The 15,536-nt window shown below is 34.9% G+C and overlaps 2 protein-coding genes across 4 annotated transcripts; one reads left to right on the top strand and one right to left on the bottom strand.

Annotated features, from left to right (window-relative positions):
- Positions 1-129: 129 nt before the first annotated feature.
- Positions 130-8,391, bottom strand: eif2ak1 (eukaryotic translation initiation factor 2-alpha kinase 1). 2 transcript variants are annotated; one of them, XM_067368845.1, is made up of 16 exons: positions 8,060-8,391; positions 7,600-7,689; positions 7,308-7,475; positions 7,073-7,209; positions 6,912-6,949; positions 6,236-6,335; positions 5,072-5,152; positions 4,878-4,974; positions 4,730-4,790; positions 4,269-4,623; positions 4,064-4,160; positions 3,720-3,826; positions 1,243-1,372; positions 993-1,072; positions 606-839; positions 133-477 (listed from the first exon to the last, which is right to left on the bottom strand). In XM_067368845.1, the coding sequence occupies exons 2-16, from the start codon at positions 7,652-7,654 to the stop codon at positions 358-360; spliced, it is 1,860 nt and encodes a 619-aa protein (XP_067224946.1). In that variant the 5' UTR covers positions 7,655-7,689; positions 8,060-8,391; the 3' UTR covers positions 133-357. The 2 variants fall into 2 exon arrangements, with proteins under 2 accessions (XP_067224945.1, XP_067224946.1); XM_067368844.1 differs by lacking the exon at positions 7,600-7,689 and having other exon boundaries at positions 130-477.
- A 660-nt stretch (positions 8,392-9,051) lies between these two features.
- On the top strand, positions 9,052-15,534 carry pms2 (PMS1 homolog 2, mismatch repair system component). Of its 2 annotated transcripts, none has more exons than XR_010892631.1 (15): positions 9,052-9,339; positions 9,522-9,661; positions 9,744-9,830; positions 10,853-10,955; positions 11,104-11,287; positions 11,362-11,529; positions 11,698-11,795; positions 11,931-12,030; positions 12,117-12,201; positions 12,999-13,151; positions 13,227-14,076; positions 14,489-14,656; positions 14,743-14,843; positions 14,935-15,099; positions 15,284-15,420. XR_010892631.1 is itself a non-coding variant. In XM_067368978.1 (15 exons), exons 1-15 carry the CDS (start codon positions 9,326-9,328, stop codon positions 15,425-15,427), a joined length of 2,565 nt encoding a protein of 854 aa, XP_067225079.1. In that variant the 5' UTR covers positions 9,052-9,325; the 3' UTR covers positions 15,428-15,534. The 2 variants fall into 2 exon arrangements, 1 of the variants encoding a protein (XP_067225079.1); XM_067368978.1 differs by having other exon boundaries at positions 14,930-15,099; positions 15,284-15,534.
- The last annotated feature ends 2 nt before the right edge of the window (positions 15,535-15,536 follow it).

Below are 15,536 nucleotides of genomic sequence, written 5' to 3'. Positions count from 1 at the left end.
ATAATGTATTTCAGTTTTATATCACTAAAATTACTTTTGCAGCTTTATCCATGACCTTGAAGTATTATTAATATTCATAAATATTACTAAAACTTGCAATAATTGTACTGAATATTAATAATACTATAGTGTACTGTAAGGCTATTTTGAGGAACTATTTACTCAGCTTTCAACAATCAGATAAATGGAGACTAATGCACCATTGGCACGGGACTTTACTTTACAGATCTTTTGTGAAGTTAAATATGACACTCATTTATATACATACAGAGCTGCACTCATACAACCATTTCCAAACAACAATTTACATAATTTACAAGTATTGACCATTATAGCAGTACAAAAGAGCTACTATTATTATGTCTTTTCTGGACTGTGTATTGCATTTTGAGAGATCTGTAGCTCACTGATCTGTCTCCTGAGCTGAACAATTTCTTCTTCTTGTTCATCAATCTTGCGCTTTAAACTGTGGATAACCTACAATAAAGAATAAACATTTTTTAGAGTTACAGGGTCCAAAGTTTCTTCAAAATATGAGGATATCTAAAATGAGGTTACATTTGTTTTGTTCAATTTTTGTGAGGGTAAAAAGAAGCCACATATACCATGTCATTGGTGCTGAAGAGGTCACTCTGAAGTAACTGAGATGCACTTGGTCGCATTGAGGGATCAGAGCTGGTCAGCAGACTGATATACTTGGCCAAAAGTGGCCAGTTGTTGGATAGTGTGTTAGGGATCTTGCCCTGCCGTAGTTCTCCAAGTGTGTGCACACGCTCCATCTCAGTCCCAAATGGCTGGAATAACTCAAATGCAATCACTCCTATGCTGTACATATCTGACTGTATAAATGAAAAAAATACTGAGCATCAAGTTCCACTACCATATTTTTTAGCACGTGCCTAAGATGAAACATAGTCACATACAGCACATAAAACAGTAATAACTGGATAGACATTACATTATAACAGTTTGTAGCTTTACAGTCTCCTTACCTTTGAATCATAGTGAGAACCCTCAAGTTGTTCTGGGGCAGCGTAAACAAATGTTCCCACTCCACTAGTGTGAGCGGAGTCTGTAAAGTGCAATCAGAAATTGTTTAGTTCAAGGTTGCATTAATTCACAGCTATTACATACCATTAAATCAGCTGTAGTTTTGCAACAAACAGAATATTTAAGTACTTGAGTTCAGAATTTGTTATAACTAAAATAATTGTCATTTGCTCTTGTGAATAGTTCTATCACCTGTGTTTACACCTGCTTGAGAGCTGGAGGGCAGCTGCTCATGCTCATCCATTAAAATGTTTTGGCAAGCCAAGCCAAAGTCCCCTATCTTCACATGGCACTCAGGTCCATGTAGGAAAATGTTTCTAGGCTGTAAATAAATAAATATTCATTTTATTTCACTACAAATAAACACTATAAAACACTGTGATTTTAAGCAACTTTAAATAGAGAAGTCTAAACTGAGATGATAGTACAAACTTATACTTATACTTATATATATATATATATACACACTGTATATATACATTTCAGTCCAAAAGTTTGGAACCACTAAGATTTTTAATGTTTTTAAAAGAAGTTTCGTCTGCTCACCAAGGCTACATTTATTTAATTAAAATACAGTAAAAAAAACATTAATATTGTGAAATATTATTACAATTTAAAATAACTGTGTACTATTTAAATATATTTGACAAAGTAATTTATTCCTGTGATGCAAAGCTGAATTTTCAGCATCGTTACTCCAGTCTTCAGTGTCACATGATCCTTCAGAAATCATTCTAATATGCTGATTTGCTGCTCAATAAACATTTATGATTATTTTCAATGTTGAAAACAGTTGTGTACTTTTTTTTTTTCAGGATTCCTTGATGAATAGAAAGTTCAAAAGAACAGCATTTATCTGAAATACAAAGCTTCTGTAGCATTATACACTACCGTTCAAAAGTTTGGGGTCAGTAAGAATTTTTATTTAAATTTTTTTGAAAAGAAATGAAAGAAATGAATACTTTTATTCAGCAAGGATGCATTAAATCAATCAAAAGTGTCAGTAAAGACATTTATAATGTTACAAAAGATTAGATTTCAGATAAACACTGTTCTTTTGAACTTTCTATTCATCAAATAATCCTAAAAAAAAATACTGTACACAAATATTTTGTACAATTGTATACATTAAATGTTTCTTGAGCAGCAGATCAGCATTTTAGAATGATTTCTGAAGGATCATGTGACACTGAAGACTGGAGTAATGATGCTGAAAATTCAGCTTTGCCATCACAGGAATAAATTACTTTGTGAAATATATTCAAATAGAAAACAGTTATTTTAAATTGTAATAATATTTCACAATATTACTGTTTTTACTGTATTTTTAATTAAATAAATTTAGCCTTGGTGAGCAGACGAAACTTCTTTTAAAAACATAAAAAAATCTTAGTGGTTCCAAACTTTTGGACTGTACTGTATATCAGGTTTTTATTGTTGCACAGATAAAAAATCCACAGTAATAAATTTCCTAAACTGACACTTAACATATTAATCACCAATGAAAATGAGATTTGTTTAGAAATTTCATAGGTAACTGTATTCTAGGCTTTTGTTAACTAAAATATGTGAGAGAAGATACAAGGAGGATTACCAGAACTATCAAACCTTCCTGTGACAAACAGATAAAGAGTATGTTTGTAAGGGATAAGGAGAGTGTTGGTCAAATTGACTGCAACTAACTTTTTTATTTTTAAATTCAGTTAAATGTTATACTGGCTATAAACTGTTATGAGGCCACTGGATGTATCAGTAAAAAGAATAAAGCAATTGTTAAGTGTGATTTATTTTAAAAGGCACTACTAAGAAAATGGATTGTCAACACCATCTCAATGCATCTCTTAAGTTTAGGGAAATATGTGACCCTGGACCACAAAACCAGGCATAAGTCGCACGGGTATAATTGTAGCAGTAGCCAATAATACAATGTATGGGTCAAAATTATCGATTTCTCTTTTATGGCAAAAATCATTAGGATATTAAGTACTGATCATGTTCCATGAAGATATTTTGTTATATTTCCTACTGTAAATATATCAAAAGTTTATTTTTGTGAGTGGATATGTGTTGCTAAGGACTTCATTTGGACAACTTTAAAGGCGATTTTCTCAATATTTAGATTTTTTTGCACTCTCAGATTCCATATTTTCAAACAGATGGATCTCAGCCAAATATTGACCTATCTTTAAAAAACTGACCTCTATGACTGGTTTTGTGGTCCAGGGTCATATATAATATGTAAAAATGGATCTGTGAACAAAACAAAAGATTTGTAATTATGAAAAGGACAAGGTGGTTTCCTACTAAATTATGCTTGTTTTATGTAAAGCACCTTGAGAAGCTACTTTAAAAGGCTCTGTATAAAAATGAAGTTATTATTATTATTTTGACATTAACAAGATCACTACCTCGAGAGCAATTTTTTCTGTTCCAAAAGTCCAACCTCAAAAGCACAAGTCTGCTTTGCGAATTGTCATGCCACACCAGCCCAAAATCTGTTATCAAAACACTAGGCCTCCTCAGCTCTCCCATGTAGATGAATGCTACAGTTTTTATGCCAACAACCAAAAAGCCATACGTGACCTAAATTATATATATATATATATATATATATATATATATGGTGCACAATACCAAGTTATGTAAACCAACAAAAAAAATTCACATACCTTTAGGTCTCTGTGCATAATACCACGGGAATGGATGTACTCCACTCCTTCAAGTATTTTCTTTAAAATCTTTAATGCCTGTTCAAAGTCAATTGACTCACAAGGATCTGTGGATGAATGTATTGGATAAAACATAATTCAACAATATAATTATATGCTGTGATTGTATGTTCAAAACATCTAGCTCTGCAAATCAGCTTTTCTTGTCTTTCCTGTTTAGGCATGTGTCAGCCAATGCAAAAACGGTAAAAGGGTGTGTATAATATATTTATTATAAAAAAGGAAGGAAATCTGAGCAATCTATACTGTAAATACAGCAACTCATATGAATAAAATGATCTCACCTACTGACAGTCCCACTGTGTTTCTTTCTTGTATCCAGTCTTTCAAAGATCGCTCACAAAGCTGCATTTGTATATAAAGCATTAAATGGAACTGAACCTATGAACAGGAACAAGCATAAACATAATATAAACATTTGAAAAGATTACAAAATAATTATTTCTTATTTAAATAAAATTAATAGTTTACATTCACTGGACTGTATACCTCATGTGCCTGCTTTTCGGACCATTCAGTAGTGTCCATATCAATGTAAGAGTTATTGTTCAATTCAAGTCTGTTTTGACTTAGGTCGTCCTCTGAGAGTGTTGAGCTGTCCCATTTAGCTGCAGGGCATTTGTTCACCATAGTGCGAGGCTTACCCAGAAACACGCATGGAACAAAGTTCTGTGGGTTGCGAACATTTTTGGGGCAAACAGCATGTCCCATCTCTTCTTTTGAAGTTGAGGGTTTCACTGACATGCTTTCTAGTGTAGCCTGATTTTCTTTGGCTTCGGCTTGTTCAGAATGTTCAAAAACAATGGACGATCCATTGCTGCTGTTAGTGTTTTCCTGTGTGCACCTGAAGGAAGATGCATTTTCAAATATACTGTTATATATATTATATACTATACTAAACTTGTTACAATTAGTTATTTATGTTGTAAAAAATGTTTCAACCATCTTACCCATCTTTCTGTGATGGTTTCTCTAATGCTGGAAACGTTTGTGAAACAAAGGATTTTGGAGCTAGTGAGATAAACAAAACATTTTTGCATTATTTCAGAAATACTGAATAAAAGCAAAGTATGAATTTTGTTCATTAGAACAACATACTTTGCACAGCAGGCTGAACGTGCTCCATCCATGCAGTGTGATAGCCAACAATATTGCAATGCTGAAGGCTGGAGAGCACTTTAACCTCTCTAAGAACCTGAGAGGAGATAAGGACGATAAGACACAATAGCTAAATCATACAGATATGAGGGGTTCATTAGAACTGTAATAACTGAATCTGTGACATACTTTACCTTCATACAGTCGTCTCTTGTTACTTTCTTGATTAGAATTTTTTTCACAGCATATTCCTGACCATCAAGCTTGTTTGTGACCTAAAACAGAATGAGTGTTTTTAGCAGGCTTTCTGCAGGTTTTATGAAGGTAAATTTAAGACCAAGTAAAGAAAATTTAAGGAATTAATTAATGGGAAAACAACATATGTCATTATGTTCTCTAAATGTAAATGTCTAGGGTGAAACACAATAAGTTGTATTAGCAACACTTCAGAGTTTGACAATACAACTTAAAACAGATATCCAATACTTTTTAATTCATTTTTACAAAAAAAAGTAGTTTAAATCACTCTAGAATCACTAAAATATTGAAATATCTTTTACTGTACCTTCTGATCACACAGCAAAAAGATAATGTTCTTCCTTTGTATTTTTGTCTTGTTTTCCAGTGCAAATGTCTACATTTTCTTGAATTTTCTACATTTTTCTGTGAAATCATCAAAATAAATTGAGTTTATGATTAAAACCAGAAAAAATATCTGCCAATGGGCTCAGAAAAATCAACTTAATTCAAAGGGTTGAAAGTTAAAAGTTTTCATAACTCATTGACAGATTTTTGTTCTTCTTTTAAGCACACACTCTGATAATCTTGTTCATTTTTTTCAAGACTTCATTTAACATTTGCATCTTAAATTCTCAAGTAAATGTATCTTGATTTAAAGATGTTTAGATATTTGTATTGGAAAACAGGACAAAAATACTGGGCAAGATATTCAATTTAGCAATGCATGCAGCATTTAATGTCGTGACTTTATGAATTTAAGGCCCGGTTTCACAGACAGGGCTTAGGTTAAGGCAGGATTAGGCCTTAGTTCAATTTGGGTATTTAAGTAGCTTTTATAAACGTACCCTAGGAAAAAACATTACTGGTGTGCATCTTGAGACAAAACAATGACTCTGACAGTGCAAGTTGCTTTCACTTAAAACAGCTCAACATGTATTTTAGTCTAGGACTAGCTTAAGCTTTGTCTGTGAAACTGGGGGTAAGACTTTCATCTTTGATTTAAGACCTTTTTAATGGCAAAGTAAGACTTTTTAACAGAAACCCTGTTTTATTGAGCACTTTTCAAAAATATGTGATTACCATTTTTGGAGCACTATATGATTAAAACTTTTTCTTACCTTAAACACTTTGCCATAGGATCCTTTACCCAGTGTTGCTATTTCTTCAAATTCACTAAGGTAACGGGATGTCTGTGCTTGGAAAAGTCCATCTTTGGTTCTAGGATAGAAAAGCATGTTATAATACTGTACACTATCATTTAAAAGTTTGGGGTCAGTATGATTTTTTAAAATGAAATTATTACTTTTATTCAGCAAGAATGCATTAGATTGACCAAATGTGAAAATCAAGGCTTTAATAATGTTACAAATTATTATTTCTTTTTCAAACAAATGCTGTTCTTTTGAACTTTCAATTAATCAAAGACAAGATTTCCACAAAACATTGAGCTGTCTATCTGTTTGTAACATTGATGATTATAATAAGAAATGCTTCGTGAGCACCAAATCAGCTAATTAGAATTTTTTGAAGTATCATGTGACACTGGAGTAATGACTGCTGAAAATCCAGCTTTGCCATCACAAGAATAAATTAGATTTTAAATTTTATTGAAATAGAAAACATATTTTAAAAATTGTAATATTTCATAATATTACTGTTTTTCCAGTATTTTTGGTCAAATAAATGCAGCCTTTGTGAGCATAAGAGACTTATTACAAAACTGTGTATTATTGTGTAACTGTGTGTATTACAAAGCGATGTAAGTGGAGGTCCTACAAGTGTAAATGTTTTCACCTTAGACTCTGGCCTTCTGTACTCAAAAATCTATGTTCCTGCAGAATCCAAAAGATGAACAATAAGAATATGCTTTCTTTTGGTTTGGTTGATGAAAGCAACAGCTGGACAGAAATCACTAAACAAATAAATGACATTGTTGATGAATTGAGTTGGATTACCTGGGGGAAAAGCGATGAGCTGGTCGCATGCAAGAGCTCTGTGAATGCCCGGTTATGCTGTAGTCGGACTGTGCTGAACTCATCACTGATAGCCAGTGGAGAGAGGAGGTTCATGGCTGCTAAACGTTGGCCTATCACTGAAATAGCAGAGGCATTTGAGAACATTCATTTTAAGACAAAAAGTGATAAATAAACATAATTTGCCTTTTATAAGTTAATATCAATAACTGCTTACCTTTAAAAAGCATGCGTGAGCGTGTGGGATCGCTCTCGTAAACAAAGCACAAGTGTTCCAGTAGTGATCCCAGCAGCAGTTGGTTGGGAATGGCAGAGGCAAATTCCTGGATCGACGGATACTGTTTCCCCGCCAGCAACACCTCACAGTTAATGTCTGAGTCTGAGGCTGCATTTATATGACAAATACAAAGGGTAATGAATACTAATATATATGACTATGTTTGAATATAAATTATGTAACAAATTAGACCAAACTGAGTCTAAAACGAATTGAATTGGAGATGCCTTACCTTCAGCAATAACTTTAGCAAGTAAGGCCATAATGTCATTTCCCTCTGAATCCATTTAGACACCAAACATTTACTGTACTCTCTTAACAGCTGAGCAAATAGAAATATACCAATGCTGCATCTTGTGTGTACATCAAGGGTGGGTAAGGTCTAAGTAACTTATCAGCTTGAAACAGTTTCAAGTTACCCCCCACACCCCTAAAAAGTCCCACAGATGAAATATTAAGTAGGTGGGACATCTTAAACTGCATTATTACAGTAGTCATTTGGGCTTACTACATTGATATTTTATGCACCTCGTGTTTACAGTCTCTAACATCCAAAATCAGTAAATAATCATAGAACACCAATTTTTACAGACGCCCTGTTTGATCGCAGACTGTAACCATGACTAACTTACTCAGTGCAATGTCATGAATCAAAGGGGCTGTACTTAATGTTGCTTTTGGAGTGGACTCACTGTCAAATTGGACGTCATCCTCCGTATCTCTCAGGCTGAACATTTCTCCTTTAGGTCCTCTATCTTGGGTGAAAAGGCCCCGACGGATATGAAGGCTTCGGCTGCTCACACTGGAAACTACACTGCTAACGTTACTCGAACTTTCTTCTGCCATCTCTGTTGTGTGAAACATAACGTTTTTCTAAAAGACACTTCTGTGCATCACATTCATTAGCTCCATTCAGAAAGGGCCAACTTTCAAAAACCTAGCCCTTTTAATTGTGCGAACCCCACTCATAAGTTTTAAAACTGGCCGAATAAAAATATCCCAGTAAACTGACAGTCACCTGCCATGTTTCAAGGCACAGGAGTAAGGAAGTATCTCAAAATTATTAGCACGGTTGATGAACAAGACGTAACATTAATGCATTAAAACATTAATCAAATATACGATTTGTTTATGGGAGGGCTGTAGTTTCTCTTACTTGTATCTCTTTAAAAAAATACAACTTAGAAGACAATAACATTAACAGTGTTGTTGTGTCAGTGTCAGTTTCGCCTATCATCAGATTTGACCTTTGCACACAGTCCCTACTCAGACAACCACGAGCTAGACGCTAGATGATGAAATGTTTCAAAATAAAACGTTTTTTTAAACCGGATTTTTTTTTTTTTATATATATATATATATATTTTTTTTTTTTATTTATTTTTTTTTTTTTTTTGTTACAAAGCATCACAATATGATACATCAATAATAATTAACTGATTAATAAACTAGAAGAATATATAACCACAAACATTTTTGGAAAATTTGGTTCCACATAGACTTCACGGAAAAAAAACGCATTAAGTTAAAAATTAACTTAGCATAACAAAGTAATAAAAAAGAAAGATGAAGCAGCCGACAGTAGAGTTTGTATAGTAGGCAACAGTTGATCACGTCACACGAATGCAAAACGTGGTAACCTGACGTTTTGCGTCACGCCGCGGGCGGGAAATGTATTCACGCTCGTCGAGCTGTGATTCAGATGGCAGCATAAGCGACAGTTATGCGCGTGCGTTTATTGGTGTATAATATGGTAGAGAGTGTTCCATTATAATTTAGCAAAACTTTATCTTGACGTAGCATTGGTTTTTCACAGTGAGCGATAAAATCACATTTCATGCCCCTTGTTTCTTCTGAATACCGCAGGGAGCAAAAGCTATCAAAGTAGCCATAGCCACAATGCAAAGCTTACAAGTTAAGCTTCTGTGATTGATACCATATATATTGGAACAGAAAGGATGTCAGATTCGTGGTAAGTTTTTATAGCTTTGCATATCCTTTTTCCAATAGGTTGCTTCATTTTAACAACGAGAAATTACACTGAAATAGACTAAAGTTAGTAAGATTGTCTGCAATACTGGAAACTGTTTATATTGTGCAGTACTGTTTAATGCTGTTTGCTTGCCTTACATAGTCTGTATTTTAAATTCCTAGCCCAGGTTCTGCTGGAGCCATTAAGGCGATAGACAAACAGTCTGTGCATCAGATCTGCTCTGGACAGGTGGTGCTGAGTCTGGCCACAGCTGTGAAAGAGTTGGTGGAGAACAGTATTGATGCTGGTGCCACAAATGTTGGTGAGCTCAAGGGATGACAGCATGAGGAAACGTTGTGCCTGAGATCATGCTACATTTGGTCAATTGTTTTGTTTTCATACAGATGTCAAGCTAAAAGATAGTGGAACAGAGTTGGTGGAAGTGTCCGACAATGGAAAAGGTGTTGAGGAGCAAAACTTTGAAGGACTAAGTAAGTTTCCTTTTTCTGAACATTGGAGATAACCACGTCTGGCATGCTTACACTCCCGGTTAAAAGTTTGGAATAATTAAGATTTTTAAAAAGGGTTTTAAATGAAGTCTCATGTGCTAACAGGCAGGATTTATTTGATCAAAATATAGTAAAAACAGTAATATTACTATTTAAAATAACTTTTTTGTTCTGCTTGAATATATTTTAAAATGTAATTTATTCCTGTGACGTCAAAGCTACATTTTCCGCAGCCATTGCTTCAGTCTGGGGCAGTTGTGGCCTAATTGTTAGATGCTGTTTGTAACTTGTAACCCGAAGGTTGCTGGTTCTAGTCTCAGTTCTGGCATGAAATGTAGATGAATGAACAGTGTTCTTTTCCAGTCTCATTACAACTGAGGTGCCCTTGAGCAAGGCACCTAACTCTCAATATCTCTGCGGGCGCCGCAGCAAAAAACTGGATGCCCACTGCTCCGTGTGTTCAATACTCAGCTGTGTGCACTTGGAGGGGTGAAACGCAGAGTGCAATTTCCGAGTACAGGTCACCATACTTCACATTATTGTGTCACACGATAAACCATTTTAATATGCTGATTAGTTGCTCAGGAAACTTTTATTAAGCAAGAATGCATTAAATTCATCAAAGGTGGCAGTAAAGACATATTATTTTAGATATGAATAGTTTTAAATAAATGCTAAGCTTAAAAATATTAAGCAGCACTACAGTTTCGAACATTGATAATAATAAGAAATGTTTCTTTAGAATGATTTCTGTACAATCATGTGACACTGAAGACTAGAGTAATGGCTTTTCCATCACATTAAACAAGTTACATTTTAATATATATTTAAAAAAAAAAAAAAAGTAATATGGTTTCACAGTATTACAGTTTTTACTGTATTTTTGATCAAATAAATGCACCCTTGGTGAGCATAATAGTCTTCTTTTAAAAACATTATAAAATCTGATTGATTCCAGACGTTTGACCGGTAGTGACCTATTTGTGTCTTCTCCACATCTGCAGCTTTAAAACATCACACCTCTAAATTAAGAGATTTTTCCGACCTGATACATGTGGAGACATTTGGGTTCCGAGGTGAAGCTCTCAGCTCACTTTGTGCTCTTAGGTAACAATTTAATTTGGATGTGTCTTCTTAATTCTTACAGTATGAGCATTACATAATACCTGATTATTATGGTACAGTGATGATTATGGATTGGTATGTTTGGTTAATCTCTCTAATGCTTCCTTAATATACATATATATATCCGCAGTGATCTTAGTGTCGTGACCTGTCATGAGAGCGCTCAGATCGGAGCTCGGCTGGTGTATGACCACGATGGTCGTCTCAGTCAGCGTGTGCCACATCCCCGTCAACCCGGCACTACCATCACTCTTCAGAAGCTCTTCTCCACATTACCTGTTCGACACAAGGAGTTCCACCGCAACATCAAAAAGGTCTGCTGGGAGACACTTGGGTACATGGGCTTGTATCCATGTTTTGGAAGGAATTAAATAGAGTTTCTTCACAGGAATATTCCAAGATGATTTTCGTCTTGCAATCCTACTGCATCATCTCCACTGGTGTGCGCATTACATGCACTAACCAGATGGGACAAGGCAAACGCACCACAGTACTGTGCACAAGCGGCAGTAACAGCATGAGAGACAACATTGGAGCTGTGTTTGGACCTAAACAGGTGAGAATAACTTAGTTTTTCTGTAGTGGATATTTAAAGAAGAATCATTCCTAAACCAAAATTGACAAACAGAACACATTGTCATTTTATTATAACAAAGTACTTGCATTATTGTTTGTCCATGTTGTTTGAGAGTAACATGTATGTCACATTTTTATTTCCCCTCAGCTACAAAGTTTGATTCCTTTCCAACAAATATCTCCCAATGAAACAATTAAGGAAGACTATGGTCTGGGTGGGGTAGATGTTCCAAAAGACCTTTTCATGTGAGTTTTTCTGTGTAAACATTAATTTGTGGGTCAACCTAAGATTGACTTATTACCAGTTTTGCACAATTCAGGTGATGAAAACGGAATATTCCTGTGTAAACTAAAGTGATGTTTAATGATATTACATCCTAGCATTGAAGGGTTTGTGTCACAAGGGGATCATGGTGTTGGTCGAAGTGCTACTGACAGACAGTTCTTCTTTATCAATAAAAGACCCTGTGATCCAGTTAAGGTGTGGTCTTTTTATACAAGTATGTATTATTGTGTTAATTATATGTAATAAGTATGATGTGTTCATATTTTTTGTAATATTTGCAGGTCTCCAAGCTTGTGAATGAGGTTTATCACATGTACAATCGGCATCAATACCCTTTTGTCGCTCTAAACATCACTGTCGCTTCAGGTAAGACTTAACAGAAGAATTAAGCAATTAAATTAAATATACTGTATATAATATATAATAATGTATATAATCATAAATAAATGTGTACTCTACCATTCAAATGTTTGGGGTCAGTAAGATATTTAAGGAAATTAATACTTTCCCTTTTCATTCAAAATGTGTTAACTGTCACTTTTGATGGATGTTGCAAAAAAAAAAAATTCCATTTCAAACAAACACTGTTCTGAACTTTCTCTTCATCAAAGAATCCTATAAAAAATTATCACGGTTTCCACGAATATTATGCAGCACAACTGTTTTCATTAATACTAATGAGACATTAATACTAATGAGAAATGTAGGTTGTACTTTATTTTACAGTATGCGTACTTTCAATGTACTAAGGTTTAGAGGTAGGACCTAGTTAGTGTCATTACTACAGTAAGTAAATATTATGTTCGTGCAAAACAGGACTGTAAAATAAAGTGCTACTGAAATGTTTCTTGTGCACCAAATCAGCATATTAGAATGATTTCTTGATCATGTGACACTGAAGACTGGAGTAATAATGATGCTGAAAATTCAGCTTTGCGATCACAATTAATTTTTACAATGGATTAAAATAGAAAAGTTATTTTAAATTGTAATAATAAAAGTGTAACAATATTATTGTTTTGACTGTATTTTTGATCAAATAAATGCAGAAATAAGACTTATTTTGAAAACATTTTTAGTGAAATACAAAGTATGCAAAATATAAAAGCTATTTTAGAAACTTGTCATTTAATCGTGTGTTTTGATTCTTTGTTTCACTTTAGACTGTGTCGACGTGAATGTCACTCCAGATAAACGTCAAATCCTTCTACAGGAGGAAAAACTCTTGCTGGCCATTCTGAAAAGCTCACTCATTGCTATGTTTGAGACTGGTGTCAATAAAATCAGTCTCAATCACATTTCTCCAGCAATTACCAGTAAGTACAGACCTTTTAAGACGGCTCATTTGTTGTCTTGAAGTGTCATTACATATGTTGATGTTTCTCTTGAAGGCCTGTGTAGACCAACTGAGACAAGCGTTGGTTTAGAAGATTGTGAAACGGGATCAGTCTCTGAAGCTCTTCCAGATGATGGGCCCCCAAAGACTTCCATCAATCTTGCAGGACTTAAAGAAGCATTTTCAAATCATCAGGCTCCAGGAATTGGGTCAAAGCAGTCTAGTCATAAAGCTGCTTGTGCTGGTCCTTCTCAGAAGAAGATGTTTTCCTTTGTGAGCTGCTCTAAAAAAATTACTGACATTATGAGGCCGCCTTTAAAATCCTCTCCAAGTTTCACTGATGTTACTTCCAATAAATCGACTGCTTGTCTAGCTAAATTTAAAAGCACCTTTGATAGTGATGCTGATGATTCTGGGGCTGCAAACCAAAGTTCTGCTGAAGATCATAAAGAGATTCTACATGAAAACAATTCAGAAAACAAGTCAGATTTACACCCTATTATACATGAAACTGATGTTAAAGCTGAGACTATTGATGAATCTGTAGATGAGAAGTTCTGGAGTCATGAAACTTTGGTGCCAGAGACAAAGTCAGAACAAAACCAGGACAGAATGTACAGTCCTGAAGCTAAAAGAGCTAGACGTGAAGATGAACCTCCAGCATGGAGTGGTTTGGTGGACTCCAAAAACAAGAATGCTTCCCTGCAGTTGGATTCACCTGTCAGCATACGGAAGAAAACGGTGCTTTTGCAGTTTTCTATGCAGGAACTTTCTAAAAGGACGCAGAGGCTGCAGGCTCAGGTGACAGAGAACAATGATCGAGAGCTAAAATATAGACGATTCAGGGCAAAGATTAACCCTGGAGAAAACCAGAGTGCTGAAGATGAACTTAAGAAAGAAATAAGGTTAGATTGATCTTTAGCTTGATCTCTTAAAGGAACAGTCCACCCAAAAATGAAAAATCTATCATTTACTCACCCTCATTCGTTCCAGACCTGTATGACTTTCTTTCTTCTGTGGAATATGACAGAAGATATTTTGAAGAATGCTGTTATCCAAACCAGTTAAGTTTCCATTGGCTTACATTATATTTTTTTGTCCGTACAATGGAAGTCAATAGGAACCTAAACTTTGGTTACCATCATTCTTCAAAATATGTTCTGCAGAAAAAAGAAGTGCATACTGGTTTGGAACAACCTGAAGATGAGTAAATATGACAGAATTTTTGGGTTGGAAAATCTCTTTAAAGATTTTTGAATCCTCATGTTTGAGTTTATATGCCTTTTACAAGGTTTCAACTTTTTTTTTTTTTTACAGCAAAGATATGTTCAAGGATATGGAAATCATTGGTCAGTTTAACCTGGGTTTTATTATCACCAAGCTGAAATCTGACCTTTTCATAATAGACCAGCATGCCACAGATGAAAAGTACAATTTTGAGATGCTACAACAGAATACGGTCTTAAAGGGGCAGCGGCTCATAGTGTAAGTCCCAATCTGCACAGACAAGTGGAACTGGGAGCGGGAATTTATTTTAAAGCTAACTTATTTTTTTCTTTCTCCATATACAGTCCACAAAATCTCCACCTCCCGGCTATCAGTGAAACAGTGCTCATGGAAAACCTTGATATCTTCAGAAAGAATGGATTTGACTTCCTCATTGATGAGGATGGTGGGTTATCTACTGTAGAAGATTTTCATGATCGTATCTGGTACATATTACTACAAACTGATGTGGGATGGTGGTTTGTTTATCAGCTCAGGTTATGGAGAGGGTGAAGCTGGTGTCTTTACCTACAAGTAAGAATTGGACCTTTGGCCCAAGTGACATTGAAGAACTCATCTTCATGCTTAGCGACAGTCCAGGAATCATGTGTCGACCTTCTCGAGTAAGGCAAATGTTTGCATCCAGGGCTTGTCGCAAATCGGTGAGTGCATCTAAGTTTTTCTTCCTGTCAGGAATATTTTGCAGCCCTGTTCTAACCCACCTGTTTGAACCCAGATAAATACCTGTAAAGGAAGATCAGAGTCTGTAATTGAGCCATTGCATATTTGTATTCTTTTTAAGTTTTAATATGAACGGTTTGTGAATGTTTTTTTGCGTTTACACAGGTGATGGTTGGCACTGCCCTCAACATCAGTGAAATGAAGAAACTAGTGCTTCACATGGGGGAAATTGAACAGCCCTGGAATTGTCCACATGGTAGACCCACCATGAGACACCTGGCTAATCTGGATATGATTTCTCATGACTGAAACACTGTATTTTTGTTGAGTCTGCTTGTGAATTTCATATTGAATATCAAACACTATTGTTTTAATTAAGGATTTTATTATTTTGTATTTTTTTATAATAAAGTATATT

The sequence above is a fragment of the Chanodichthys erythropterus genome, chromosome 19, assembly GCF_024489055.1.
Source record: "Chanodichthys erythropterus isolate Z2021 chromosome 19, ASM2448905v1, whole genome shotgun sequence".
NCBI classification, from domain to species: domain Eukaryota; kingdom Metazoa; phylum Chordata; class Actinopteri; order Cypriniformes; family Xenocyprididae; genus Chanodichthys; species Chanodichthys erythropterus.
Note: the sequence above shows the minus strand (reverse complement) of the source record. Positions and strands in the feature narration are given on the sequence as shown.

What these genes read in the sequence shown, in the direction of transcription:
- eif2ak1 (XM_067368844.1), bottom strand. Translation starts at nt 8,231, where the DNA reads ATGTTTCACACAACAGAGATGGCAGAAGAAAGTTCGAGTAACGTTAGC. An exon ending in GGATGACGTCCAATTTGACA is followed by an intron (nt 7,476 to 8,059) that starts GTGAGTCCACTC and finishes ATATAAATGCAG; the next exon opens with CCTCAGACTCAGACATTAAC. An exon ending in CGTTCAGCCTGCTGTGCAAA is followed by an intron (nt 4,791 to 4,877) that starts GTATGTTGTTCT and finishes TTATCTCACTAG; the next exon opens with CTCCAAAATCCTTTGTTTCA.
- pms2 (XM_067368978.1), top strand. An exon ending in AGCTCACTTTGTGCTCTTAG is followed by an intron (nt 10,956 to 11,103) that starts GTAACAATTTAA and finishes ATATATCCGCAG; the next exon opens with TGATCTTAGTGTCGTGACCT. An exon ending in CATTTCTCCAGCAATTACCA is followed by an intron (nt 13,152 to 13,226) that starts GTAAGTACAGAC and finishes TTTCTCTTGAAG; the next exon opens with GCCTGTGTAGACCAACTGAG.